The sequence below is a fragment of the Rattus norvegicus genome, chromosome 8, assembly GCF_021556685.1.
Source record: "Rattus norvegicus strain SHRSP/BbbUtx chromosome 8, alternate assembly SHRSP_T2T, whole genome shotgun sequence".
NCBI lineage: Eukaryota > Metazoa > Chordata > Mammalia > Rodentia > Muridae > Rattus > Rattus norvegicus.
The window spans coordinates 44,415,288-44,442,290 of record NC_141541.1 but is presented as its reverse complement, the minus strand read 5'-3'; the positions used below and the strand labels follow the sequence as shown (position 1 = coordinate 44,442,290).

The 27,003-nt window shown below is 39.5% G+C and overlaps 2 protein-coding genes and 1 long non-coding RNA gene across 5 annotated transcripts in view; all 3 read left to right on the top strand.

The window, feature by feature from the left end:
* The window catches only part of LOC134480136 (disks large homolog 5-like), a 323,827-nt gene that overhangs the window by 242,431 nt on the left and 54,393 nt on the right, over positions 1-27,003 (top strand).
* Positions 6,832-11,637, top strand: LOC148004048 (uncharacterized). 3 transcript variants are annotated; one of them, XM_087564256.1, is made up of 5 exons: positions 6,832-7,021; positions 8,055-8,223; positions 9,433-9,582; positions 10,217-10,403; positions 11,349-11,629. In XM_087564256.1, the coding sequence occupies exons 1-5, from the start codon at positions 6,895-6,897 to the stop codon at positions 11,361-11,363; spliced, it is 648 nt and encodes a 215-aa protein (XP_087420382.1). In that variant the 5' UTR covers positions 6,832-6,894; the 3' UTR covers positions 11,364-11,629. The 3 variants fall into 3 exon arrangements, with proteins under 3 accessions (XP_087420382.1, XP_087420383.1, XP_087420381.1); XM_087564257.1 differs by lacking the exon at positions 9,433-9,582 and having other exon boundaries at positions 6,858-7,021; positions 11,349-11,637; XM_087564255.1 differs by lacking the exon at positions 11,349-11,629 and having other exon boundaries at positions 6,895-7,021; positions 10,217-10,487.
* Positions 25,717-26,845, top strand: LOC148004047 (uncharacterized). The gene is made up of 2 exons (XR_015628188.1): positions 25,717-25,912; positions 26,380-26,845. It is a non-coding gene; the product is annotated as an uncharacterized LOC148004047 (long non-coding RNA).

Here is a 27,003-nt window from a genome sequence, read left to right as displayed (position 1 = left end):
GTATAATCAGTAAGCCAGCTCTGTAGAGGATCCTAATAGGAATACTATAGTTTGCAGGGAAGGATAAAATACCAGAAGACACAGGAAATAAATTAACACCACTAGGACAGTCAATCAAATGAAATGGATGAAAAAGTCAAAAATTTTAAAAAATGACAAAATTAACACAGAGGTTTAAAAAATATTTACATATCACTAAACTCAATTCCCCAGTAAACAGACATATATTAAGCCAGAAACAGAATTACCATCCTGAGAGATATAGAAGGTATACTAGTGAAACTGAACTAAGAACCATCTCCCTATTCAGTTTGTCTATGTAGCTGACAGAATAGTTTCAAACTCATCCTGTCCACAAGATGTAAGGAAATTCATTTCATACTTTGCAATGACAAAAAGATACTACAATTCTAAATATACACATATTAAACACAAGCTTCTCAAATTTAAAAATATACATTATCAGATACATATGAAACAACAGATTAGTTATAATAGTGGTTGTGATTTGTTTAAATTGTCTATTCAGACCACCTAACAGATCACATGCAAATAAACAAAACAGGAGGAGCAGAATTAAGGTACATCGTCAGGCAAATGAACCTAACAAACTACATTGAACTATACATATACTTTCTATCAGCCTGTGGACCTTTCTCCAAAATTGACCACATATAGGGATGCAAAACAACCCTCAGGAAATATAATAAAGTTGAAGTAATGTCATGCATTCTATCTGAGCACAAAGGAATCAAAGTGGTATCACACAATTAAAAGTACAGAAAATACACACACTCATGGAAAGTAAGTAACATAAACAATACAACAACTGAAAGGGTCAGGGGAGAAATAAATAAGGAAAATTTAAAATAGGTCTCATCTCTTTGTCTACTATGAGAAGGAGAGAATTTGGAGTGTGTGCTCTTGGGATTATGCCTTGAATTGGCTCACCACATTCCCAATTTCCCTTGGCAATGATAAGATATATGATTCGGCATTACACATTGGAAGTGTGTAATTTGCCTTTTGATTTCATAGGGGGGAAATAATTATGGGACTGCCTGGAGTTTTATGAAGTTCTTTGGCTGAACTGTGTAGACTGTGAAACACTACAAGGATTTTTGAAGGATGTGGGAAATGCATTTTTTTTGATATGTTTAAAATCCTATGGATAATTGTGAGTAGGATATGGTGAATTGAATGATAATGGCCCACATAAACTCACATGTATGAATGTTTGTTTCTTGTGAGAGGAAATGTGCAGGAAGAATTATAAGATATGTATTGGTTGGAGGAGTATTATGGGATTGGGCTTTGAGGTTTCCAAATTAAATACCATTTATACTTAACGCTCACTTTCTCTGTCTCCAACTTGCAGATAAGATGTAAGCTCTCAGCTAGTTCTCTAGAAACATGGTGACCTACCTGCTGCCATGTACCTCAGCATTGTAGTCATAACTCAGAATCCTTGAAACTGTAAGCAACAATATACTCTTTCTTCTATAAGTTCCCTTGGTCATGGTGTCTCTTCACAGCCTATAAAACAAAGATTGGAAGGAATACTTAAGTGAAAAATTTCTCAATAAAATACAGGCAAATAAAATTCAGATGTATACCAAACATATCAGGTACCATGATCAAGATGGCTTGACTACAGAGGGGCAAGAATATTTCAACAAATACAAATGAATAAACAATACACCACATGAAAGCAAGAACAAGAAACACATGGTCATTGACTAGAGGCAGACAATTTCTTTGACAAAATCTCACAGTGATACATGAAATAGTCCTGGAGAATCTGGGATATGGAGAAGATATACATTAACATTATGAAGAAAATATACAAGGCCAACAGCATCCTAACTGGAGAATATCTTAATGCATTTCCCTGAGATCAGTAATAAGTCACAGGTGTTCAATCTTTTCATCTAATGCAAGTAGTATGTGAATTCTTATCCAAAACAGAAAATAGAAAGATGGAAAGGCCATGTCCATATAAAGGAAAGCAGTAAGAATTTTCTGATTTGCAGGTGATATGATCCATATATAAACAACACGGTGTTTCCACTGCATAACTCCTACAGCTCATAGACCCACTCACTAAAATCACATTAAGGTCAATGTATTAAGGTTCCTGTATACCAAAAATAAATAACAACAAACATACCAAGAAAAGAAACCCATTCAGACTAGCCTTAAAAATTTTGTAATAAATCTAAGGAACTGAAGACTTGCTACGAAGAACACATTAAGAAAAATAAAAAAAAAAACTGAAGAAAGCAGAAAATGAAGACACCTCTCGTTTTCATGTATCAATATGACTGATATTTTTTATCGAATTCCTACAAGAATCGTCTACAAGTTTAAATCCATCCCGTCCTAATTGTGATGCAGGGCTTCATGGGAATGAAAAAAAGATCTCAACCAATGAAAGCATAAATGAAGGGCAGTCAGACACTGCCAAATAGTAAGACAGTAAAACACTGCAGGACGCATCATCTTTAATAATTTCAAGTCCATTTTGGGGAATAGTAAAAAAAAACCCAGCCTGTTGATACAATTAGAACAAACACAATGTCTAAAGGAAGATAATAAAGGACGCAGATATTGGTGTATGTTCTTATCGGCATCTCGGTTTTGACAAAGAGGCCAAAGTAAAAACAAAAGAAAACAAAAAACCCACAACCACCACCTCCACACATAAGGTGCAGTTTTCAACCAGTTGGTTGCAACTACTTCCTGGGGCAATCACATAGGAGACATACTTTATACAGGATATTTACATTACCATTCAAAAGAGTAGTAACCTTACATTTATGACTTAACAATGAAATAATTTTGTAGTTGGGGGTTGGCTACCACAACGAGAAACACTGGATTCCTTGACATGCTTTTGGTCATGGTATTTTTTTAAGTAACAGAAATGTGACTGATATATAAACTGGTACCTGAGGGAATGGACTTGTTTTTGTGAGGAATCTCTTGTTTTTTGGAGGAGGGTGGAATACTTTGGATTGGGAAAACTTTTGAAATATGTAAGCAGATCGTAACAGTCCATTTTAGTTTGCTACACGGGAGACATAAGAATTGTGAGTAGTGTGCAAAATAGAGCCTCTCTAATGAGACTTCAAAGGATTGCAGGAACTCTATTCGTGACTGGCTTAGAAGCTATTAACATTATTTCAGCAATCTGTCTCGTTTCTGCCTGTAACTAAGAAGATACCTGAAGCTAAATAAAAAAGTCACTGAACAATTATTTTGAGCAAACGTCAAGAGGTAGATATTGTGTGACCTTCCTCAAATTGTATGAATGTGTGTTTGTATTTTCAATTGTTAATGTAGCCAGGACTTCAGTTAATCCCTCCACATTCAGGACTTGGAAGCATATGAAACTGCAGGATCTCACAGGATTTGGAAAATATCCCAATTATTGTAAGGTCCCCAAAACTTGTTGTCACCCCACACTCATAGGGATACAACTTTAGAGAACATGGCACCCTCATTCTCAAAAGAAGGATGGGTAGCTGATTATTTGTCTGCAGTGGGTCATAAATTTTTATTGTCATTTAGTGGGTTGGTTGCAAGTTTTTACTGGTCATGGTCAGTGAGGAAAGAGTAAAGGAGATTAGAATCAGGGATGTCTTACTTATTTTCTCTTTCCCTCCTCAACCCTTTTCTCTCCTATCTAGAAGTTTTGGGAAGGAGGAGAATGGGGCTAAAATGATAAAAAAAAAGGATAGATTATTCAATCTCTTTTTGGACTAGAAAGCAACACCAAGTCTCAAATATTTCAGGATATCATGGATTTCGAATTTAAAATTGTATTTGCATAAATGATTGAAATCTTGTTTCAGATATAAGTATATGCATCTTATTCACAATGTGGTGTATAATTCTAATTGTATAAAATTACTACTGTACACTGCCATGGATAATTAAGGAATGCAAATAGTACTATCCAACTATAAATAATCAGTGTTCTAGTGATGTTAGGTACTAGTTCATTTGGTACAGAAATGAGCTTTATTTAGCTTCTTTTATATGTATTCAAAGGTATAGAGAAAATAAATCCCTTGAAAAAAAGCCACGTTTGTCCACTGAGATAGACTTTACATAAAAAGGTGGTTCTCAAATCCTTTAGAGATCTGAAGAATCTGCCGTTTCTGATGTCCAAATAGTTAAAGGCTTTTCACAGTGGGAGTGACCTCAACTCTTGGCAGTGTCCCCAGTCTCTCTGAAGAAGATGATGGGAACTACAGAACCCTAACTGGAGTTCCCTTCAAATGTGGCAAAGTGGCCATGGGGTGAAATACCACCCACTTACCTCTACTGCTGCCAGAAAGTTGTGCAGACTGTGGAGAAGTGGATGATGGGGAAGTCTATTGTCCCAGGCTTTGGAGAACAAAAAGAGGATAGTCCTTCAAGTGACCTACTTCAAAGGATTGATGTCAGAGACCCTGACCCGTTCATCTGAGGGTGGATGACACAATGACATGAAAAATTTGCTGACTGTCTGTCTGGTAGCCAACAATTTCTGTCATTTCTTTAGAATTGGAAGCTATTTTCTCTGAATTTCCTGTTTCTTCAGGCAATATTTCTCCTTCTCAGGTCTCAGATGGAGATGATTAGATAGTTTACTCTTAACCTTTTCTTGTCATGAGACTCAGAAAAGAAAACGAATTCACCATCACACAGGAATGTGACAACTAGGAACCTGACAGGACCAGGGGGGACATGGGAGGTCCAGAATGAGGGGCTCGACAGACAACCCACTGCAGCATCAAAATGCCCGCCACAACCGCTCTGGCACCATAAATCCTGAGCCCCTACGGGTTTGACAACAGAGTGTGCATGGGTGACTGCTCCCCTGGACTTTTCAAAGATTGTATCTCCCCCGAGCACTTCTGCTTGAGCAGAAAGGCAGATGCCCAGAAGCTGCTGCTGTAGTAGGAGGCAGTTATGGAAGTTGGAGGTTGAGGTGGAGGCAGAGGAAGGATGAGAGAAGAGGGAGGAGTTTCCCTGGAAGGACCAGAACAGACAACATTCTGACTACTCCAGAACCCCACCCAAACCCAGCCCATGCCACAAATGCAGAGTCTACTGACAAACCTCTCCATGCTAAGCATTCACTTCTTCGTCCTCACTGTGCTCATTTTAGTTTTTTTAAACGGCTTTTTTGTTCTCTGTGAATTTCGCATCATGCAGCTCAACTCCGTTGATATCCACCATCACCTCATATCTGAAGTCCACCCTTGCATCCTTCTCCATATCAGAGAAAAAATAATCTACTTGTGGAAGTTGAAAAAAGAAAAAAAAATGGCAATATGTCCGCAAAAGAGGTGTAAAATTATAAAGATGAAGGACATAAACCCTTAAATTATTTAAAAATAAGAAAATTGTTTTTCATTTCAGGAGAGTTGTTATGGCTAATAAGTGCAAGCTGCGATAAATAGAGAATAAAAAAGCTTAAAAAGTGAGAGAAAATGATTCCGTTACAAAATTTTACACTAAAATAATTTAGTTAATGAAGTACCTTCTCCAATTTTGCCAATTACAAATGGACTGAATATTGTGACAGTCATTCTTATCTGATGCATCCCATTAATTTTCTAATTTTATCTAGCTGATCAGTGGTAAAGATAGAGGTATTTTTTGGTGTAAAAGGGGAAATGCTGAGGTGACCTCCCTTTGTACTAAGGTGTGTCAACTTTCAATTTTTAGTTCTTTACTGGCAGAGAGCTAAGTGCTGGCAGGATTACTGTCTTGTCATTTCTACAGTCCATCATCAAGTTTGCTATTTTGTAGATGTTTGTCCTTCTCACCAGCTCAACACAAGCTGAGAGATCTCTTAGGTGTTGTCTAACTGCCGATTGGATATAATAAAGATCTGAAGGCCAAGATATGCTGCAGAAAGTATGTGGCAGAACTCCAGGCTTACAGAGGAATATAGGTTGAGGAAAAGCTGAAGCTGTAGCTTCAGAATAGACATGGGAGGGAAGTGATATGGACCAAAACAGGGCATAGGGGCTAAGAGATAATCACCGGTTGGGTCTCAAAACTAGAAGAATGGTGTTAAATTTAGAGAAGATATGCATGCCCTGTGAAAGGCCTAAGACACAAACTGTCAGACAGAATCTCATGGTAGAGCTTACAGAGGCCTGTGAGCAATACTCCTTTGGTGACATTAGTAAAAAGAGGAGAACCCCCAAGCAGCATGAGGGTGCCTCCATTGGTGGCTCCTACATTTCACTTTCCTTTGGCAATTGGACTCCACACTGTTCCTAACAAGATAATGATTTCAACTCTTTCTCCTAAGGAATTTTGTGGCAACTGTCGAATGCTAAGCTAACGATAAGGCTTCATGAGTGTTCCCATAACACACAACCATGTCGCAACCTAACCTACAGGCTATTTCTTGATGTGATTTCAAGCACGTGTACATAAGGAGACAGGAGAACCTTCTGACTGCTTATTCAAACTGGTATTCTTTCTCAGGAATTTTTAATGGCTGATATTGATGAGTAAGGATAATTTGACTTAAGATGAGATATTTTTGGGCAGGATTTAGAGGGAAAAATTCATTAAAATGCATAGGAATTACTCAGGTTTTTATAATCAAGCCTTGACGAAAATTTGGTCTTGCGAGCAGGAGTTGCTCAGTGGCTATGCCCTGGGAAGGTCTCCAGGAAAGGGCACCTCAGCTTATGCACTGTACAGGGAGATTATTAGCAGGGAGGCAATGTCTGTTCACCATGACATCAGCGGTCCCTTCTTGGACATTCTATTGTGTCCTAGAGAGTTCTTGGCATACTCTGTGATGTCACCAGTGTTGTAGTAACCACCAGTGCCCTACTTTTTCTCAGTCCCTGCCTGGCAGATACACAGGAAGACATGTTTTCCCGGCTTCGCAAGAATTTTGGGAGAGTGAACATCGATTTTGGAAAGACTGGAGTGAGGGAATCTCACCTTTCATCAAAAATAAATGATAGACAACGAAAGCTGGCCTGGGGAATGCTGAGTAAGTTCTGTGAATTGTATGCTGAGCTTTTTGTCAGAGGGAGAATAGGCTTATGCTGACCTGTCTAGCAATAGGCCAGAACAACTGGAGTATCTGCAAAGGAATTAAATTTCCATGAAGATCACAATTCCTAAAAGTCAAGGATTTCAGAATATTAGTTTGCCCATCCACAAAGGGAGGACATGGGAAGGCCAATGCTATTATTCTGTGAACTTCTGGCCTTCACTTTTAACGTGCATATGATACGATACATTGATATAATAACACGATCAGGAGACACTGAGTGTCCAACTTTACTGAATTTAGACAGGGTATCAATCTACTTCACTTTCATTGCTTCTTTAAGTAAAGTAGATCTCTCTCTTTAGTATCAGGGAGTGAATTATGCTTCTGGCCTTATGTTCTTAGAACACCTCTGACTTTTTCTAATTGGCAGAGATGGGACATCCTTAGCATTATAAATTAGAGTTTGTGTGTTACAAACATTTTTTTACAGTACTAAAAGTATTTGTAGCAGGTAGACCAAGATTCAGCCTGTAACCAATTGGCACTTCTGTGGCATTTGGTGTTTCAGTTAGGGGAATTGATAAGTCTGTTGATCATGACATCCCCCGCAATGCTTTTTAAATCCAAATGGTGTGGCCTAGAGTATCAGTGCAGGACATCTGAGTATCTCCAATCACTCAAATCTTTTGGAGGTTGAATTTATCATCTGACTTCTGAAAGTACAGCGGTGAGGGTCCTGAAAGAAAGTTGTACCCTGTTAAGTTGATAACAATCCCGGAGAAGCCATCTCTGTGGTACATGGAGCATGGGTCAGCAGGCATAGGGAACACCCGGCATCTGACATCTCTTGGTCTCTATAGAGTGCTGGGAGAGTTGACTTCCACTGAGGAGGTCTCTTAGGCAACAACAAACTCTTTGTGGTGACACTGTGGTCTACACATGCTCTCCTCCTGTTTGGGGCTTGCCATGGTCTATGCACACTCATCAGTTTCCCCAAAAATGTTCACTTGTGTTCTTCTACCTACAGAGGATGGGAGACTGACATCATCCCCTGGCCCTGTGGTAATCAACAAGGAGGCCAACACGGAGAACACAGAAGAACAGAGACTGATTAGACAGCTGCAGTCAGCTACTGAGGAGAGAAATGAGCTAAGAGATCTCCTGACTTACGTGACAGAGAGATACAGGAACAACAGGTATGCATTGCTCCAAACTGCCTTGTGTCACTCATGGACCTGCAATGTCACCTCCATCGTATTCTATTAAGGTGTTGGGGTCTAGAAAGCTGTGCCTCCCAAAATACTCGTCCTAAACCTCATTTCTGATATAGAGGAGATCAGAACCTGACCCTTGGTCAGGAGTGAGATGGGAAATGGTCTCATCTGCTGCCTCCAGCTGAAAATCTGAACTTGTGGCCTTAGTGAGGATTCAGGGATAACGTTACTGGAGCATGAGTTCCCAGTGTGCATTTGGAAAGCCCTTGACAGGTGGTAGCTTTGCAAGGTTCTAGGTGCTGTGAGTTTGGGTGTGTGCTAGGAAGGTGACTGAGTGCTGGACTCTTGTTGCAGTAGCCTGAGGTGACAGATCCCAAATTGTTCATCTCAATGTTTGACTAGATGGCCAGAGACACAGGGCTTTTCCTTCTTTTTTGTTTACCTCTGAGCCAATAATGTGGCATGCATTTTTTCTGATTCTGATTGTGTTCTCCGTTTGCATATTTCGCTCCCTTTTTCATTCTTACTGTTTACTTTTCTTTTCCTGTGTGTGTGTCCCAGTTTCTGTGTCTCTGTGTGTACACACCTACATGCATATGCGCAATTTTTATCTGTTTATATTTCCCCCCACTTGGAATCAGGGGTCTATGTTTTTTCCTGAGTATATTCATGTATAACAATTTCATGGTGATGTGAGCGCTTTGTTTTTGGAGCCCCTCTTTCAACTGCACACTTCTTTGCCAATGTGGTCACATTTGTCTGTATATTTGTGCCATTTGGGCAGATTATAATTTTGTGGCGATTTATGGTCTCAACTCCATAATTGTGTGAATTGTGTGTCTCTACAATATTAATTATTCAGGATGTAGAATTCCTGTTGTCAAAACAGGAAAAATGAAATCACAGTTTTATAGGTCTTGGATGTGGGAGAGCTGTGGCCTAGGCCCTTGTTAGCATAAGTAGCTTGACTGCAGATCCAGCCCTTCTGAGTGAAGAAAGGGAACCTGGGAACCCTTTATCTCGATGCTGAGCTTATGGGGTCCTGGAACCAGAATAACAAGTTTCTGAAGCTGAAGAAGCTCCCAATATGTAGAACTCAGAAATTGTCCTCCCAGGGCTGGGGTACTAGAAGACCCAGCCTGAGTTCATATATTCCTAAACGCAGATGTTCATTGGGTTTTACTCTCCTAGGGCCAGCCGCTACGTCAGGTCAAATCCATTTTATGAAAAATTGAAGATAAAGGAGAGGGAGGTCATGACATTACTGCACAACTTAGAGATGAGGAACATCGAGCATTGTGAGAAATTTAAGGAGCTCCAGAAGGAGATTAACTTCTATCGGTGAGCACTGGTCAGAGAGGCCATTAACTGTGCTTTGCCCACACTTGCCTTCCTTTGTTCTGATTGGAGGTCTAGCAGCTCTGGCTCCATGTCTTCTGCTCTTTAAACATCACTGTGTCCTGGGCCTTTTGGACTCAGTTTTTAGGTCCACAGGAGACTGTTACTCATACCCAGAGTGTCTAGGCATCTTCAGAAGGCTCTAGGTAGACCAGTACTTATTAAGCTCACCAAATGGCTAATAGGCTGAACTGGGCCTCTGCGGTCACACCAGGTTTAACAAAACTCAGTGTGTGGACCACATGGATAACATGACCTTCCCTTAATTCTACTGACCTCCTTTGAGGGTATTTGCCCACTATTTATTAATGTTCCCCCATGCCTTTTGCTTCCATGGATAGATGTATATCCCCTGTTGTTTTGGAGAGAAATGAATGCTTTTTGGTACTTGGGTCACAGAAACAATTTAGTCTTCCCTGAATTGGCTGTTTGATGTTTGTGCAGCAGCCTTGTGTGTATCAAGATGTATTCTATGAAGTTTTCACTGGTATCTGGGTCCAGAGCGAGTTTGTGAGACTTGGGAGTAGGAATGGGAGGAAGAGGGTGCAGGATCTAACTATGCAGTGTGTGTTTCCAGCAACCTGCCCAGGCGGATCCATATGGACAAGATATGTATGCAGAAGAAGTTGTTCCCATTCAGAAAGGAGAAGAAAGCAGAACAGCGTGATTCTGCACAGCTGCTACAGAAATTTTTGTTTGATTTGAACAAGAAAGATAAAGACGAACAGGAGAAAACCAGCAACCTCCAGACCAAGCAACATCTGGTAGGGACAAGCAGCTGTGTCAGCCTAAAAATACCTGATTCCATTTGCCAATTTGATACATGTTTGCTTTCCCTACCACCTTAATAATGTACACTCCAACAATACAACCACCTCATGCAATGGAATGTTCATTCCTCTGTCTGTGCACGAGTATTCTGGGAAGACAACCACTTTTCAGGAACTGACTTATTAACAACTATGCTTTGGTGCTCTTTTTGAAGCTGCAGTCTGGAAATGGTGACAGATGAATAACCTATCATATTACTGCATGTCCCTGTGATAGAATGGATGCTATGTAGCAGTTTGAACAAGTTTTGTTCCTGTGATAAATGATATTCTGTGGTCATGTGTCCTCCAAGTTGGGAAGCACCTTTCAGGGATAAGAACCGAGTGCAAATGGCAAATTATTCTTTGTCATTGGCTTTCATCTTGGTGACAGGTTGACTTCTCCTTTCATCCTGCAACCCAATGAGGTCTCTTCCCATTGCCCTGTTCTTGGTTTGCACTGGTTAAAGTCTGAGGCCCAGATGGGCAGCCCACATTGCTGTCAAGGTTGCTGTAGACTTTGCCCTGCCCACAGACACACCAGCAATGTTATCAGTTAATACATCAATGGTGACCTAAAATAGAGCTGAGTGGGTAGAAGGCAGCAACCTGACAGCTGGCATGCAAGTCCCCAACACATCAGTTTCTGAATAACTGCCTTCTCTCCCTGGTCTCAGAAATTGCAAAAGAGCTGGAATGGGACATACAGCAGGTTGAGAGCCTCCTGAAGAATCTGTTGCTTTCTAAGGATTCCCCTGCTGACTGCCATCCTGAATAATACCAACATTTTTGGATGAATATTCTCCCTCATAGTTTAATTTATTTTTTGCTAAGAAACACTAAATTTATCTTTCACTAAGCCAGTCTGACTGATTGATACCTTATTCTCTTTCTGTTTAGGATAACACCACTTGAGAGACCACTTGGGGACTGCATTGTCATTTTGCCTGCTAGAGGAGAAACAGCAATATAACTGTGCTTCTAAATGTTCACAAAGAATATGCTGTTTAGAAATATTTTTGTTATGATCTTAAATGAAGTTTTTATTTTGTTATTTCATAGTTATATGTTCTTGTTAATATTTTTCACATCTGAAAATACTTTTAGATATTTATATTAATATTCATTTTAATCATTTTTTGTTTTAAATTGTATTCCTTATGAATAAAACTTGATTTGTAACTCTTGACTCTTGAGACCATCTTGCTTATTCAAGTGTTCTGTCCCCTCTTGTGCTCTTAGAACTGACAGCTAAAGATGGATTCTGCATGGTCCAGAGTTGCTGGGCTAAATAGTAAATTCAAAGCCACCAATGGTTACGTAGAGTGATAGTGTGTTTTGTGTGGATAATGTGTTCTTTTCTTGGATGCACATTTTATGATGTGATCACTGCCATACTTTATCCATGCGGTCATGTTTTCTGCTAATCTTAATAAAACAGTCTACAACACACGTTCATTATTGATCCTGTATAGCACCTTTTGACTAATATACACTCATATTTGTAGAGCTGTAGAAAAATTGACATTTCCAAAGGTATATGGAAGTAATCCTAATGGAGAACCATATGCTTTAGTCTTTCTTGCAATACACTGTCAATATACACCCACAGATAATGACCTCCAAAGTCATGTTGGGAAAAAGGTTTTGATAAATGCTGTTGTCCTAGACCATACATATGCTGTGTTTTTATTGTTGTGGATTAGGTGTAGAATGATCATTTATGTCAATGGGTCTTTTTCTCTACTGTATGTCTGTGGCCTGTCCTGGGTGAATTTCCCTCATAGTCCAAAAAAAGGAATCACATTCCCTGTTGTAGATGATTGTTGGGAACCATGTGCTTCTTCTGAGAGAGCAGCAGAGGTTCTAAACTGTGAGACATCACCACAGATCCTGCAGGTTCTAACCTGTGAGTCATCACCACAGATCCTGCAGGTTCTAACCTGGGAGGCATCACCACAGATCCTGCAGGTTCTAACCTGTGAGTCATCACCACAGATCCTGCAGGTGGCTTTTGTCTTTCCAGGGCATGTGCTCCCTTAGGTGGACAGGGTCCATCAAATTAAACAGAGAGATCTCAGGAAATGTGTATTCTTACTGAGCTGTGCAGGCTCAATATGTTAGGCTACCAGGCATCCATACAGGGCTCAGGTGGCCCCACTGCTCATTGAGGATTCAGGATGTTCTTCCAGGATCACTTAGTTTCCATATTAGAGCAGATATTTCACCTAGTATCAATGATGACCATATCTACTATGCACATTTTATAAAATAGAGAATGGGAACTATCTTCCTGTAGGTCAGCTGCACATATGAATTCTTTTGATAGATAGCAAGAAAATTATCTCAATCTAAGCAGTTTAGGGAGGAACCTCAAGAGCAACCATAGTGAATGCAACCTACAGCTGTGAACACATGTTTCTTTTGGATAGCAAGCCTGTGCAAACCCAGAACCTAGGTGGGCCAGTTCAAGCTTCCCTTTTTCCGTGGCTAATCTGGGTTCCTGTTGTAAAAGTATTTTTTTCCAGGTGACTGATTTCCAATTTTTGGAATTGAACTGACTTACTCAGAGTCTGAGTTACTCAGAAAGTTAAAGTTCAGAAGGAATGATCCAGAATGTCCACAAACAGTTGCTGTGACACCAAGGCTTTTAAGAGCTCAGCATCTAGAGAAGCAATGTATTGTTTGTTTATTCTCAAGCATAGGTCCTCTAGTCATTCATTAGAAGCTGACCATGCCACAGAAAGGGTCGTCTGTATCAAAACAGAAGCTAGTGGTAACTAGATATCCACCACACTTTCACATTGCCACTGTATTTGAAGTTCTCAGTTACTATGAAAGGACCTGGAAGAGCTTGCATCTTGCTATACATATTCCTAATTTATTAGCCTTTAAGACAAGGTGTGCTTTGTCTTGCTAACGCTACCACTGGCATACAATACCTTGCATAATTTCTACTGACATCTGTGACAGGAGACAATAGTTCAAGTTATCCCTTACTTGAATAAACTGTTCTTAGAGTAAATTGTAGTCTGAGGGGCCTTCCATTCTCTCTGACATTGTAAACATTTCCAGTCTTCAGAAAAGTCTGTCACTGTCCAGTACAAATCTTAAGATGTCCACACTGTCAGCTAGGTGTCTTCATCCAACTTGCCCTGTAATTTTGGGTAACATTAATAGTGTTCCAGCCTAAGGATTTAATTCAATTTACAGTACTTGCCAAACATGCTGAAAACCCTGGTTTCCACCCTAGTCCTATGTGCTATGCAAAAAGAAAATAGGGAACCCCAATTGCATTTGAAATTTAGCCTCCAGCAAAAGAAGAGCCTTCATAGGACCTTTTAAGTAACTCTAAGCTCCAGCTTCACCACAGCTTACTACATTGATTTAATAATTAGTGTATTTTCATTAATGCTCACCATATTTGTCGTGTGCAAAAAATATGCACCATGTCAGTAAAGTATGGGCATGTGTGTGTGTGTGTGTGTGTGTGTGTGTGTTTGTGTGTGCATGTGGGTGTCTGTGATTGTTCATGTCTATGTTTGAGCCTGTTCTTCCATGAACTCACTATAAAATTTTATAAAGTGAATTAGAAGACTACAGTGAAAACTTTCGAGGTGCATGCAGACTTGGGTTACTACTCTCCCATGGTACCTTGCAGATAACACTGAAATTGTTGCCTACATTAATACAGCCTAAATCCAGGCTATACATGATTCTCAGTGAAATTTTGACATCGGCTCCACTACAGAGAGCGACAAAACTTCATTTACTACATGCCCTTGTTACCAAGGTGTGGGAATACTTCACCCCATAGAGAGTCTGGTATGTTGTGATGGCAGCATATGAACTCGCTTTTCCCTGTCCTGCCTGACTTTGCCAGCAGAGTAGGCTTTCCTGCAGGAAAAACTTTCACATGCTTCTTTAAAAGCACGTGTTCCTCACATCTAGATAAACTTGAAAATAGGCTTCTCCAAGTCAGTCTGAGTGCTCCTACTCCCAGCTCAGAGCTGTAATACCATAGGATCCTCCAGCCACACTGAAGGGTAGGTCCCATGGAGGAGTTAGAACAAAGTGTCTCTTCTGAGAAGTGACTTAAAACAGAAGGTTGAGAAGTGATACTCAACCCCCAAGTGCTTCTTCTTGGAGAAAGCAACCAGATCTCGCTGTTAAACAGTGTAGGCTCCCACATGACCCAGTTTTTGCCTGGGTAAGATTTTCTCGAGCTTAGTTGCCCAGTCAGAATGGAGTTATATTCTTGATCCATGTTCACTCCCACAACAAAAGCTCCTCCCCAAGAAGTCCTTGAGTTGACCCAGGTCCTTCTAGGACCAACAGGCAAGAGAGAACAGAATGAATCCAAGGGAAGAGAAGAGGCCAGAATGATTATAACCTGGAGAAATCCCCCAAATCGGCCACCTAACAACTCTAGGGTTTGTGCATATTGTGGATTTCAGAATCTTAAGGTCAGATATTTCGGATAACACCTGCTAGGTGAAGCTGAAATCTACTTTAGGTGGGATTATACCGGCAGGGAGGGGATCTGAGTATCCAGGCCTGGCCAGCTTCTTCATTCTCCTGGAAGTAATTGTTGGTCAGCTCTAAATCTGAAGTGGGAGTTGGTTTTTCTCAACTCAAACAGGTGATATTTCAATTCTCATCCACTATGTGAGAGACACACAGTTACCCACGGGGGATTTGAACTTACTTCTATAAAAGTGACTGTGGGCCGAAAGAGGGAAACCATTCCTGCCTTTAGCATTCTGTCTTTATCAGAGACTACAGGGACTAGCTTCCTGGACAAACATGTCCAAGCAGACAGACATTGTAAGGGGGAAAATTGAGGTAAGAAAAGTAATGGGGACCGTGATTTCACATTGTGCCTTTAGCCAGAAAGCTCTGATGTCGATAATGCAAGCAGCCTTGAGCCTGCTAAAACTTGTCACTACTTCACGGTGTCTCTGCACTTAGGACTGCCTCAGGTCCTCCTTATATGAAGGCCTTTCTTTTAAAAATAAATTGTATAAAGCAATGTTTATCAACCTGTGAGGCACAACCTCTCACACAGATTGCATATCAGATACCTTGATAACAGATACCTTGCATATTATGACTTATAAGAACAGCAATATTTCTTATGAAGTAGCAATGAAACAATTTTATGGTTGGGGTCACCACAGCATGAAGAGCTGTATTACAGAGTTGCAGCACTAAGAGTGTTGAGACCCACTGCCATAGAAGCTGACACATGGGAACAGACTCCTCAGATGAGGAGAGGCACATGGCAAGGGATACTGTGTCCCACCCTAGGACCCAGAGGCAGAATCTATCCCAGGAGTCTGTGTGCTCATCTTGTCTTCAGTTCTCCCAGGTTCAAGAATAGCATTGATCATCTCAGGAGAGTCAGCTTGCACAGCCCACATCAGGCCCAATGCTTCCCTTCACAGAGAAGGATGTGGGTGTAAGTGACAGCCAGTGAGACTGAGGGATCTGATGATCATTTGCTCTGAACTATGATTTCTTCACCTGTAAAATGGAGGCCTTTCTGCTGAATAGGGTTGTTGTGGAGATGGACAGAGCATACACACTGATCAGGGCCTCCCTGGCATGGTTAATTGGAAATTTTCTCTGGTGATGCATTTTAAAGTAGAATCTCCAGCCACGTGGGGTTAGATGCCGGGCACCTTACAGGTGGTGTGAACGTACTGTGACTATAAAGCTACACGAATTTAAACCAAAGGCTCTTGTTTTGAATTTAAAAAGACGAATCACGTATAAACTGCCAATGTGAAATAGTCATGATCAGAATTGAGATAATTCCTGTGAAGTCATTTAGTTTTTTTTTTCTGCATCTATATTGAAGGCATCTACAGTAGCACTAAATGAGATCATAAAGCCTTCTATTAAAGTGCTACCCGTCCATTCCTCTCTCCTTGAGGACCTCTCAGGTGACTAAAGGAAACCTGATTTCTTGTCAGATTGTTCCCAGCTGGTGTGATCTCTCTGTCCATGGACCTTGCCAAAAGCTGCAGAGCCAATGTGTTGTTTTACAACACAAAATTACAGACATTAATTTTACCAATGAAGTTCCTGGACTCAGATGCTGACGTCATGTAAAGCTCCCAACTGTCCTTCCTAATTCACTGACCTCCCAGACAAAGGGCATTCTTGTTCCCTCTGAACACTTTCTTAAATATCCTTCAAATCAAAGACTTTCCATTGCCTTAGTTATCTTCATTTTCTGTCAAGTCCTGCCTCGATCTGCTCTGGACCTAAGTGCACTTTTTACCTTTGCAATAAAGGTGTGTGGTAGGTGAGCCATACAGTAATCAAGTCCATGTTACAGCAAGCAAAAGGCTCTTGTATAAATGTCTGTGCCCTGGCAATGCTATAACACAAAATAGTTTTTCATTAAATAATACATTCTTTGAGATCACAGTCTGATCAGATATTTTGTAACCTAACTTACAAATGTTCTCTCTATTATATAAATCAAGTTCCCTCATGTGTATTCTGGTCTTTCTCTGTCATGTCTGATTGCATCATCGTAGGAATCCCAGGGAACATGAATCCTGGGCTTTAGAAACTGTTGTATTTGGCCAACCAGGAAAGAAACCCATCCAGGAGACTACTGATACTTGACACACAAGTTCACCTCCCTACTTACTATACTTTATGGCAAGAGGTCACCATTCCTGACCATGTCTCATTATCCAACAGGATAATAAATTGAAGAGTTGGGGTCAAGGAGGTCAACCAAGAAAGCACAAAAAATCCATCTCAGATAAACATTTACAATATATTGAATCCAAATATCCATGAATTTCAGGACACAACTTAAGTCTAAACCTAAGGATAACAGATATAGAGAGAATTGAAAAGGCCAAAAAAAAATAAAAAGAAAAAGAAAAAGAAAAACAGAAAAAAAAACCAACAAGCCTACAAAACATCAAATTAATTGTAGGAGAAAAATTCCTTCCTTCACATAAAAATTAAAACATTAAATGCACAGATCCAAGAAAGAACATTAAAAAGGGGTAAGGTATAAATATCCAGTACCAAATGAATTCAGACCTATTTGAATTACACCACATTTCTCAACAGAGACTCTAATAGCCAGAAAATCTTAGGCAGATGTAATGCAGACCCAAGCTCCTATACACTGTGTAATTCCAAATCACCATAAATGGAGAAACCAAGATATTACATGACAAAATCAAATTTAAACAATATTTTTCTCTAAGAAAGCACAAAAGAGGATGATAGGAGGTAAAATCCAAGACAATGAATTAAATTTTACCCAAGAAAAGCCAAGAAATTAATCATCTCGCAAAAATTTCAAGAAAGAAAGGACACAAACATAATTTCCTCTATAACCAGAAAAAGAAGAGAAAGCAGCAATCATTGGTCTTTAATATCTAACCAGACCCTCTGTGACCAATTCCCCAGCTCCTAGGGATCTAACTGCAAGCCAACGTGTATACAAGTATGGGTCTATGTTCCTAGGTACTGTGTATAAGAGGATTGATTTATTTTGTATCAATATGGTTGTAGGACCTTGCCTCTGGTAGACCTGTTGCCCCACCAAATGGAGATCCTAGAGGTGTGAGGTGGGAATGGATATGTGTGAGTTGGGGAGCACTGTTATATAGGGAAAGTTGAGCAGAAATGTGATGATAGGCTTCATTAGGGGATTTTAGAAAGAGGAACAATATTGGAAATGTAAATAAATAAAATAAACAATTAATAAGAGATAGCCAAAGATCAAATAAAAAGTAAAAAGGTAAAGGAAAAATTAAACCAACCAAAAAATAAAAAATAAAAGAAAAGAAAACCCTGTAGGGGACTGACCTAATTCTGCTTGTATTTTAATGCTGATTGGTAGAATGTAAGACTGGTTAAACCCCCCCAAAAAAGTGATTCTGCTCCCAGTTAATTGTGATTATAAAGAAGCACAGCAGAGAGATTGTGGAGGTGAGTTTTTGAGGGCTTTGCTAGAGAGGATCACTAGGAGGGAAGAAGGAAGAAGTAGCTGCCAAAGAAGAAAGGACTAATGGATGTGATGGTGAGGAAGGAGGAAGCAGGACAGCAGCCATGGTTTAAGGCAGAGGAAAGCCTGATCCTGAGGGCTGTCCAGGTGGAAGAAAGAGCAGCCAAGATGCTGCATAGTAAGTAAGAGTTCAGAATCATTGTTTGGAAATGAGACCTATTTCCATGCAGGACAGGCAGCTGCCCAGCTACTGTGCTGATTATGGGATATTATAAATAATTTAAAAACTATGTGTAACCAGTAAGCCAGCTCTACAGAGGATCGTAATAGGAATACTTTATTTGCAGGGAAGGATAAAATACCAGAGGACACAGGAAATAAATTTACACCACTAGGACAGTCAATCAAAAGTAGCCTACAAAAATCTCATAAATTAACCAAATGACAACAGTTAACACAGAGGTTTAAATAATATTTTCATGTCACTAAACTCAATTCCCTAGTAAACAATTATATATTTAGCATGAATCAGGATTACCATCATGAGAGATACAGAGGGTATACTAGGGAAACAGAACTAAGAAACATGTCCCTATAGCAATCCTATGCAGTTTCTCTATCTACCTGACAGAATAGATTTCAAACTCATCCTGTCCAGAGATGTAAGGAAATTCACTTCATACTTTGCAAATACTAAAACCTACTACAATTCTAAATATATACATATTAACACAGGCATTCCAAATTTAAAAATATGTTATCAAATAGATATGAAACTACAGATTAGTTATAATAGTAGTCTTGATTTGTTTTCCTTCTCCATTTTGACCACTTAACAGATCATATGCAAATAAACAAAACAGGAGGAGCAGAATTAAGTGACATCATCAGGCAAATGGAGCTAACAAACTACAGTGTACTATACATATATTTTCTATCAGCCTGTGGACATTTCTCCAAAATTGACCAGAGAGTACGAAAAAAACAAGCCTCAGAAAATATAAGAGCGTTGAAATAATGTCGTGCGTTCTATCTGAGCCCAAAGGAATCAAACTGGTATCACACAATTAAAAGTACAGAAAATACAGACACTCATGGAAAGTAAGTAACATAAACAATATACTACTGAAATTGTAAGGGGAGAAATAAATAAGGAAAAATGAAAAATTCCTAGAAATGAGTGGTATTGAAAACACAACCACCATCCACAGATCTATATGATACAACAAATGTTTATGAATTATGTTTCAATCAGCAAAGGCAGAGGAGTGAACCCATATAATCTCTTTCTCTTCTGTCAGAAGGAGAGAATGTGGAGTGTGGGCTATTGCGATTATGCCTTGAATTGGCTTGCCATCCTTCCCAACTTCACTTTGCAATGATAACATATGTGATTTGGCATTACACATTGGATGTGTGTAATTGGCCATTTGATTTCATAGGGGAAATAATTAAGGGACTGCCTGCAGTTTTATGAAGCTCTTTGGATAAACCGTGTAGATGGTGAAAGACTATAGGGCTTTTGCAAAGCAAGCTAAGTGCATTTTTCATTATGATATGTTTAAGGTCCTATGGACAATTGGGAGTAGAATGTGGTCTTTTGAATGATAATGGTCTCCATAAACTCACATGTATGAATGTTTGTTGCTGGTTAGAGGAAATGTTCGGGAAGCAGTAGAAGATATAGTTTTGTTTTGTTTTGTTTTGTTTTGCTTGGTTTTGTTTTGTTTTTTGTAGGATTGTTCTGGGATTGGCCTTTGAGGTTTCCAAATTCAATACCATTTGCACTTAAGTCTCATTTTCTCAGTGTCCAACTTGCAGATAAGATGTAAGATCTCAGCTAGTTCTCTAGAAACACGGTGACCTACCTGCTCCCATGTACCCCTGCATACTGATCACAGACTCATGATCCTTGAAACTGTAAGCCCCAATAAACTCTTTCTTCGAAAAGTTCCCTTGCTCATGGTATCTCTTCGCAGCCTATAAAACAAACAATGATGGGAAGGAACACATAAGTGAAAAATTTCTCAATAAAATCCTGGCAAATAAAATTCAGACATATACCAAACATATCAGGTACCATGATCAAGCTGGCTTGACTCCAGAGAGCGAGAATGTTTCAACAAATACAAATGAATAAACAATACACCACATGAAACCAAGAACAGGAAACACATGATCATTGCACTAGAGGCAGACAATTTCTTTGGCAAAGTCTCACAGTGATACACAAAATAGTCCTGGAGAATCTGGGATATGGAGAAGATATACCTTAACAATATAAAGGCAATATACAAGGCCAACAGCATCCTAACTGGAGAATATCTTAATGCATTTCACTAAAATAAGTAATAAGTCACAGATGTTCAATCTTTTCATCTAATCCAAGTAGTATGTGAAGTCTTATCCAAAACAGAAAATAGAAAGATGGAAAGGCATGTCCATATGAAGGAAAGCAGTCAGAGTATTCTCATTTGCAGGTGATATGATCTATATGTAAAGAACACTACGGTTCCACTAGAAAACTCCTACAGCTCATGGACCCACTAACTAAAATCACATTAAAATCAATAAAATACCTTATTAGAAACAATAAATATCAACAAACATACCAAAAAACAAAAACATTCAGAATAGCTTTAAAAATCTTGTAATAAATCTAAGAAAGTGAAGACTTGTAACAATGAAAACATTACAAAAATTAAGAAAAAAATTGAACAAACCAGAAAATGAAAAGACCTTTCATTTTCATGCATTACTATGATTATTATTGTTATATCAAATACTACCAGAATCATTTACTAGTTAACATCCATCCTGTCCTAATTAGGATGCAGGGCTTTATGGGAATGAAAAAAAGATCTCAAAATCCATGAAAGCACAAATGAGCAGGGCAGTCAGACACTACTAAATAGTAAGACAGTACATCACTGCAGGATTCATCACCTTTAATAATTTCAAGTTCATTTTGGGGAATAGTAAAAAAGAAACCCAGCCTGTTGATGTCATGAGAACAGACACAAAGTCTATAGGAATTATATAAAAGACCCAGTTATCGGTGTATGTTCTCATCAGCCTCTGGTTTTTGAAAAAGAGGCCAAACTAACAAACAAAACAAAACAAAAAACCCACCACCACCACCACCTCCACACACAAGATGCAGTTTTCAATCTGTTTCTTGCAACCCCTTCTCAGGGCAATCACTCAGGAGACATACATTATACAGGATAATTACATTACAATTCCAAAGAGTAGTAATCTTACATTTATGACTTAGCAATGACATAATTTTGTAATTGGGGGTTGGTTACCACAATGTGAAAAACTGGATTCCTTGAGATGTTTTTGGTCATGGTAGATTTTGCAGTAATAGATATGTGACGGATATATAAACTGGAACCAGCACTAGTGGACTTTTTTTTTGCGGGGAATCTCTTGTTTTTGGGAGGAGGCTGTAAGACTTTAGAGTGGGAAAACTTTTGAAATATATAAGCAGATCATAACAGTCCATTTTAGTTTGCCACATGGGAGACATAAGTATTGTGAGTATTGTGCAAAATAGAGCTTCGCTGAAAGACTTCAAAGGATTGCAGGAATTCTATTGGTGACTGGCATAGAAGTAATTAACATTATTTTGGCAAACAATCTCTCTCTTTTCTGCCTGTATACTAAGAAGATAAATGAAGGTATATAAAATAGTATTTGACCAATTATTTTGAGCAAACATCAAGAGGTAGATAGTGAGTGACCTTCCTCAAATTGTATGAACGTGTGTTTGTATTTTCAATTGTTAATGTAGCAAAGACTTCAGTTATTCCCTCCACATTCAGGGCCTGAAAGCATAGGAAACTGTAAGAAATCACAGGATTTGGAAAATATCCCAATTATTGCAAGGTCCACAAAACTTGTTGTCACCCCACACTCATAGGGATACAACTTTAGAGAACATGACACCCTCATTCTCAAAAGAAGGATGGGTGGCTGCTTATTTGTCTTCCGTGGGTTAGAGATATTTATTTTCATTTAGTGGGTTGGATGCAAGTTTTTACTGGTCATGGACTGTGAGGAAACAGTAAAGGTGGATAGAATCAGGGACATCTTACTTACTTTCTCTTTCTCTCCTCAACCATTTATCTCTCCTATCTAGGGTTTTGGGAAGCAGGAGAAAGGGGCTAACATGACAAAAAGCATAGATTATTCAATCTTTTTTTATACTAAGAAGCAACACCAAGTGTCAAATATTTTAGGATGACATGGAATTTGAATGATGATAGAATTTCATATTATACTTGAATAAATGATTAAACTCTTGTTTAAGATATAAGTATATGCATCTTATTCACAATACGGTGTAAAATTCTAATTGTATAAAATTACTACTCTAAACTGCCATGGATAATTAAGGAATGCAAATAGTACTATCCAACTATAAATAATCAGTGTTCTAGCGATGTTAGGTACTTGTTTAGTTAGGTACAGAAATAAGCTTTATTTAGCTTCTTGTATATGTATTCAAATTAAACAGTAAATCCTTTGAAAAAATTCCACATTTGTGCACTGAGATAGACTTTACATAAAAAGATTGTTCTCTAATTCTTTAGAGATCTGAAGAATCTGCCATTTCACATGTCCTAGTAGTCAAAGGCTTTTCACAGTGGGAGAGACCTTAAGTCGGGGCAGTGTCCTCATGCTATTCTGAAGAAAATGATGGGCACTAAAGAACCCTAACTGGAGTGTCCTTCAAATGTGGCAAAGTGGCCATGGGGTGAAATACTACCCACTTACCTCCACTGCTGCCAGAAAGCTGTCCAGACTGTGGAGAAGGAGATCATGGGGAAGTCAATTGTCCCAGGCTTTGGAGAGAAAGTGAGGATAGTCCTTCAAATGACCTACTTCAAAGGATTGTTGTCAGAGCCCCTGACCCATTCAATTGACACTGGATGCCACAATGACACAAGAATATTTGCTGACTGTCTGTCACGGTAGCCAACAATTTCTGTCATTTCTTTAGAATTGGAAGCTATTAGCTCTGAATTTCCTGTTTCTTCAGGCAACATTTCTCCTTCTCAGGTCTCAAATGGAGTTGAAGACTAGATAGTTTACTGTTAAATTTTCTTGTCATGAGACTCAGAAAAGAAAACGAGGTCACCATCACACAGGAATGTGACAACTAGGAACCTGACAGGACCAGGGGGGACATGGGAGGTCCAGAATGAGGGGCTCGACAGACAACCCACTGCAGCATCAAAATGCCCACCACAACCGCTCTGGCACCATAAATCCTGAGCCCCAATGGGGATGACAACAGAGTGTGCATGGCCTGACTGCTGCCCCAGGCTTTTCAAAGCTTGTATCACCCCCGAGCACTTAGAAGAGCTTGAGCAGAAAGGCAGATGCCCAGATGCTGCTGCTGTAGTAGGAGGCAGTTTCAGCTATTGGAGGTGGAGATAGAGGCAGAGGTGGGATGGGAGGAGTTTCCCTGGAAGGACCAGAACAGACACTGTTCTTACCATGCCAGAACCCCACCCAAATACACCCCACCCCCACAAATACCCAGTCCACTGCCAAACCTCTCCATGCTAAGCTTTCACTTCTTTATCCCCAATGTGCACATTTTAATTTTTTTAAACTTCTCATTTGTTTTCTGTGAATTTCGCATCATCCAGCTCAACTCCGTTGATATCCACCACCCCCTCATATCTGAAGTCCACCCTTGCATCCTTCTCCATATCAGAGAAAAAATAATCTACTTGTGGAAGATGAAAAAAGAAAAAGATTAAAAAATGGCAATATGTCCACAAAAGAGGTGTAAAATTAAAAAGATGAAGGACATAGACCGTTAAATTGTTTACAATGAAAAATAGTTCTTTTCGATTCAGGGCAGTTTTTATGGTTAATAAATGAAAGTTATGATAGACAGAGGATAAAAAAGTTTAAGAACTGAGAGAAAGTGATTCAGGTACAAAATTTTACACTAATATAATATAGTTAATAAAGTACCTTCTCCAATTTTGCCAAATAGAAATGGACTGAATATTGGGACTGTTATTCTTATGTGATGCATCTCAAAATTTATCTTACTTTATCTAGCTTATCAATGTAAAGATAAAGGTATTTCTTGTTGTAAAAGAGGAAATGCTGAGGTGACGTCTCTTTGTACTTTGGTGTGTTAACTTCAATTGTTAGTTCTTTACTGGCAGAGAGCTAAGTGATAGCAGGATTTCTTTCTAATAATTTTATGATCCATCATCAGGTTTGCTACTTTGTAGATGTTTGTCCTTCTCATCAGCTCAACACAAGCTGAGAGATCTATCAGGTCTTGTCTCACTGCTGATTGTACGTAATGAAGATCTTATGGCCAAGAGCTACCTCAGAATGTATGTGGGCAGAACTCCAGGCAAACAGAGGAACATAGGGTGAGGCAAGCTGAAGCTGGAGATTCAGAATAGACATGGTAGGGAAGTGATATGGAGCAAAACAGTACGTACTTGTGAAAAGAGATAATCACCAGTTTGGTCTTAAAACTAGAAGAATAGGGTTAAATTTACAGAAGGTGAGGGCATGCCAAGTGAAAGGTAAAAACTGTCAGATAGGATCTCATGGTATAGCTTACAGAGGCCTGTGAGCAATGGACCTTTGGTGAAATTGGTGCAACTAGGAGAACCCTACAAGTAGCATGAGGGTGCCTTCATTGGTGGCTCCAACATTTTACTTTTCCTCTGTCAATTGGAATCCAAACTGTTCCTAGCACAATAATGATTTCAACTCTTTCTCCTAAGGGATTTTGTGGCAACTGTGGAATGCTAAGTACAAGGCTTCATGAGAGTTCCCATAACACACACCCATGTCGCAACCTACCCTGCAGGCTATTTCTTGATGTGATCTCAAGCACATGTACATAACGAGGCAAGAGAATCTTTTGACTGCATATTCAAACTGGTGTTATTTTTCAGGAATTTTTAATGGCTAATATTGCTGAATGAGGATAATTTGAGTTAAGATGAGACATTTTTGGGCAGGAATAGCAGGGAAATATTCATTAAAATGCATAGTAATTACTAAGGTTTTCATAATCAAGCCTTGAGGAATACTTGGCCTTAGAATCAGGAGTTGCTCAATGTCTATGCCCTAGGAAAGTCTCCTGGAAAGGGCACCTCAGCTTATGCACTATACAGGGAGGTTATTAGCAGGGAGGCAAATTCTGTTCACTATGATATCAGATGTCCCTTCTTGGAAATTCTATTGTGTCCTAGAGAGTTCTTGGCATCCTCTGTGATGTCACCAGGGTTGTAGTAACAACGAGTGCCCTACTTTTTCTCAGTCCCTGCCTGGCAGATACATAGGAAGACACGTTTTCCCATCTTCCCAAGAATTTGGGGAGAGTGAATGGCGATTTTCGACAGAGTAGTGTGAGGCAATCTGGACTTTCATCAAAAAAAAAATGGACAAAAGAAACAAGTCTGGGGAATGTGGAGTAAGTTCTGTGAATTGTATTCTGAGCTTTCTGTCAGTGGGAGTATAGGTTAAGCTGATATTTCTAACAATGGGCCACAACAACTGGAGCATCTGCAACGGAATTGAATTTCCATGAAGATCACAATTCCTGAGAGTCAAAGATTTCAGAACATTAGTTTTCCCATCCCCAAAGGGAGGATATGGTAAGGCTAATGCTATTATTCTGTGAACTTCTGGCCTTTATTTTAAAGAGTATATGTTACATATGTTATGTTACATTGATATAATAACACCATCAGGAGACATTTAGGCTCCAACATTTCTGAATTTAGACAGGGCATCAATCTACCCCGCTCTCATTGCTTCTCAAATACAGTAGATATCTGACTTTAGATTGCCCTGTAATTTTGTAGAACATTAATAATGTTCCAGCCTTAGGATTTCATTCAATGTTACAGTACTTACCAAATATTCTGAAAACCCTAGCTTCCACCCTAGTCCTGCGTGCTATGGAGAAAGAAAATAACGAACTCCAGTTGCACTGGAAGTTTACCCACCAACAAAAGGATGCACGGAGCCATATTGGATTTGGGCCTAGCCGCTTTTTGACTGCATGGTTCAAAGTGACTCTGGGCTGTTTGGCCACAGAGACTCACCCCGAAGATGACTGCCATAAATCTTAAGATTGTTGGATAAAGCCTCTCCCATGAATTTACGGCACAGGAAGATAACATTCAAGGGATGCCTCAGCTGGAGCAGATACCAGTTATCTCCTCAGTCAACACCCAGTGTCTCCACCACCTGACCTCATCGCCTGACTTCTTTGCCTCCAGCTATCACTGCCTATACCCTCATCTCCCCCTCCTTCATATTTCACAAAGGTCACTCCCCCTACCTGAAAGCCTTAAAAGCTGCAATGTTCATCCCAATAAACGAGACCTTGACAACAGAACTTTTGCTTGGTCTCCTTCTTCTCTTCACCCCCATTTTGGCCCACAGGTAGAAAGCCTCTTCGGGACCCTGAATAACTGGGTCCCCGCTGGCGGGGACAAAAGGAGAGCCTGCAAAGGACCTTTTAAGTAACTATAAGCCACAGTCTCTACACAGCTT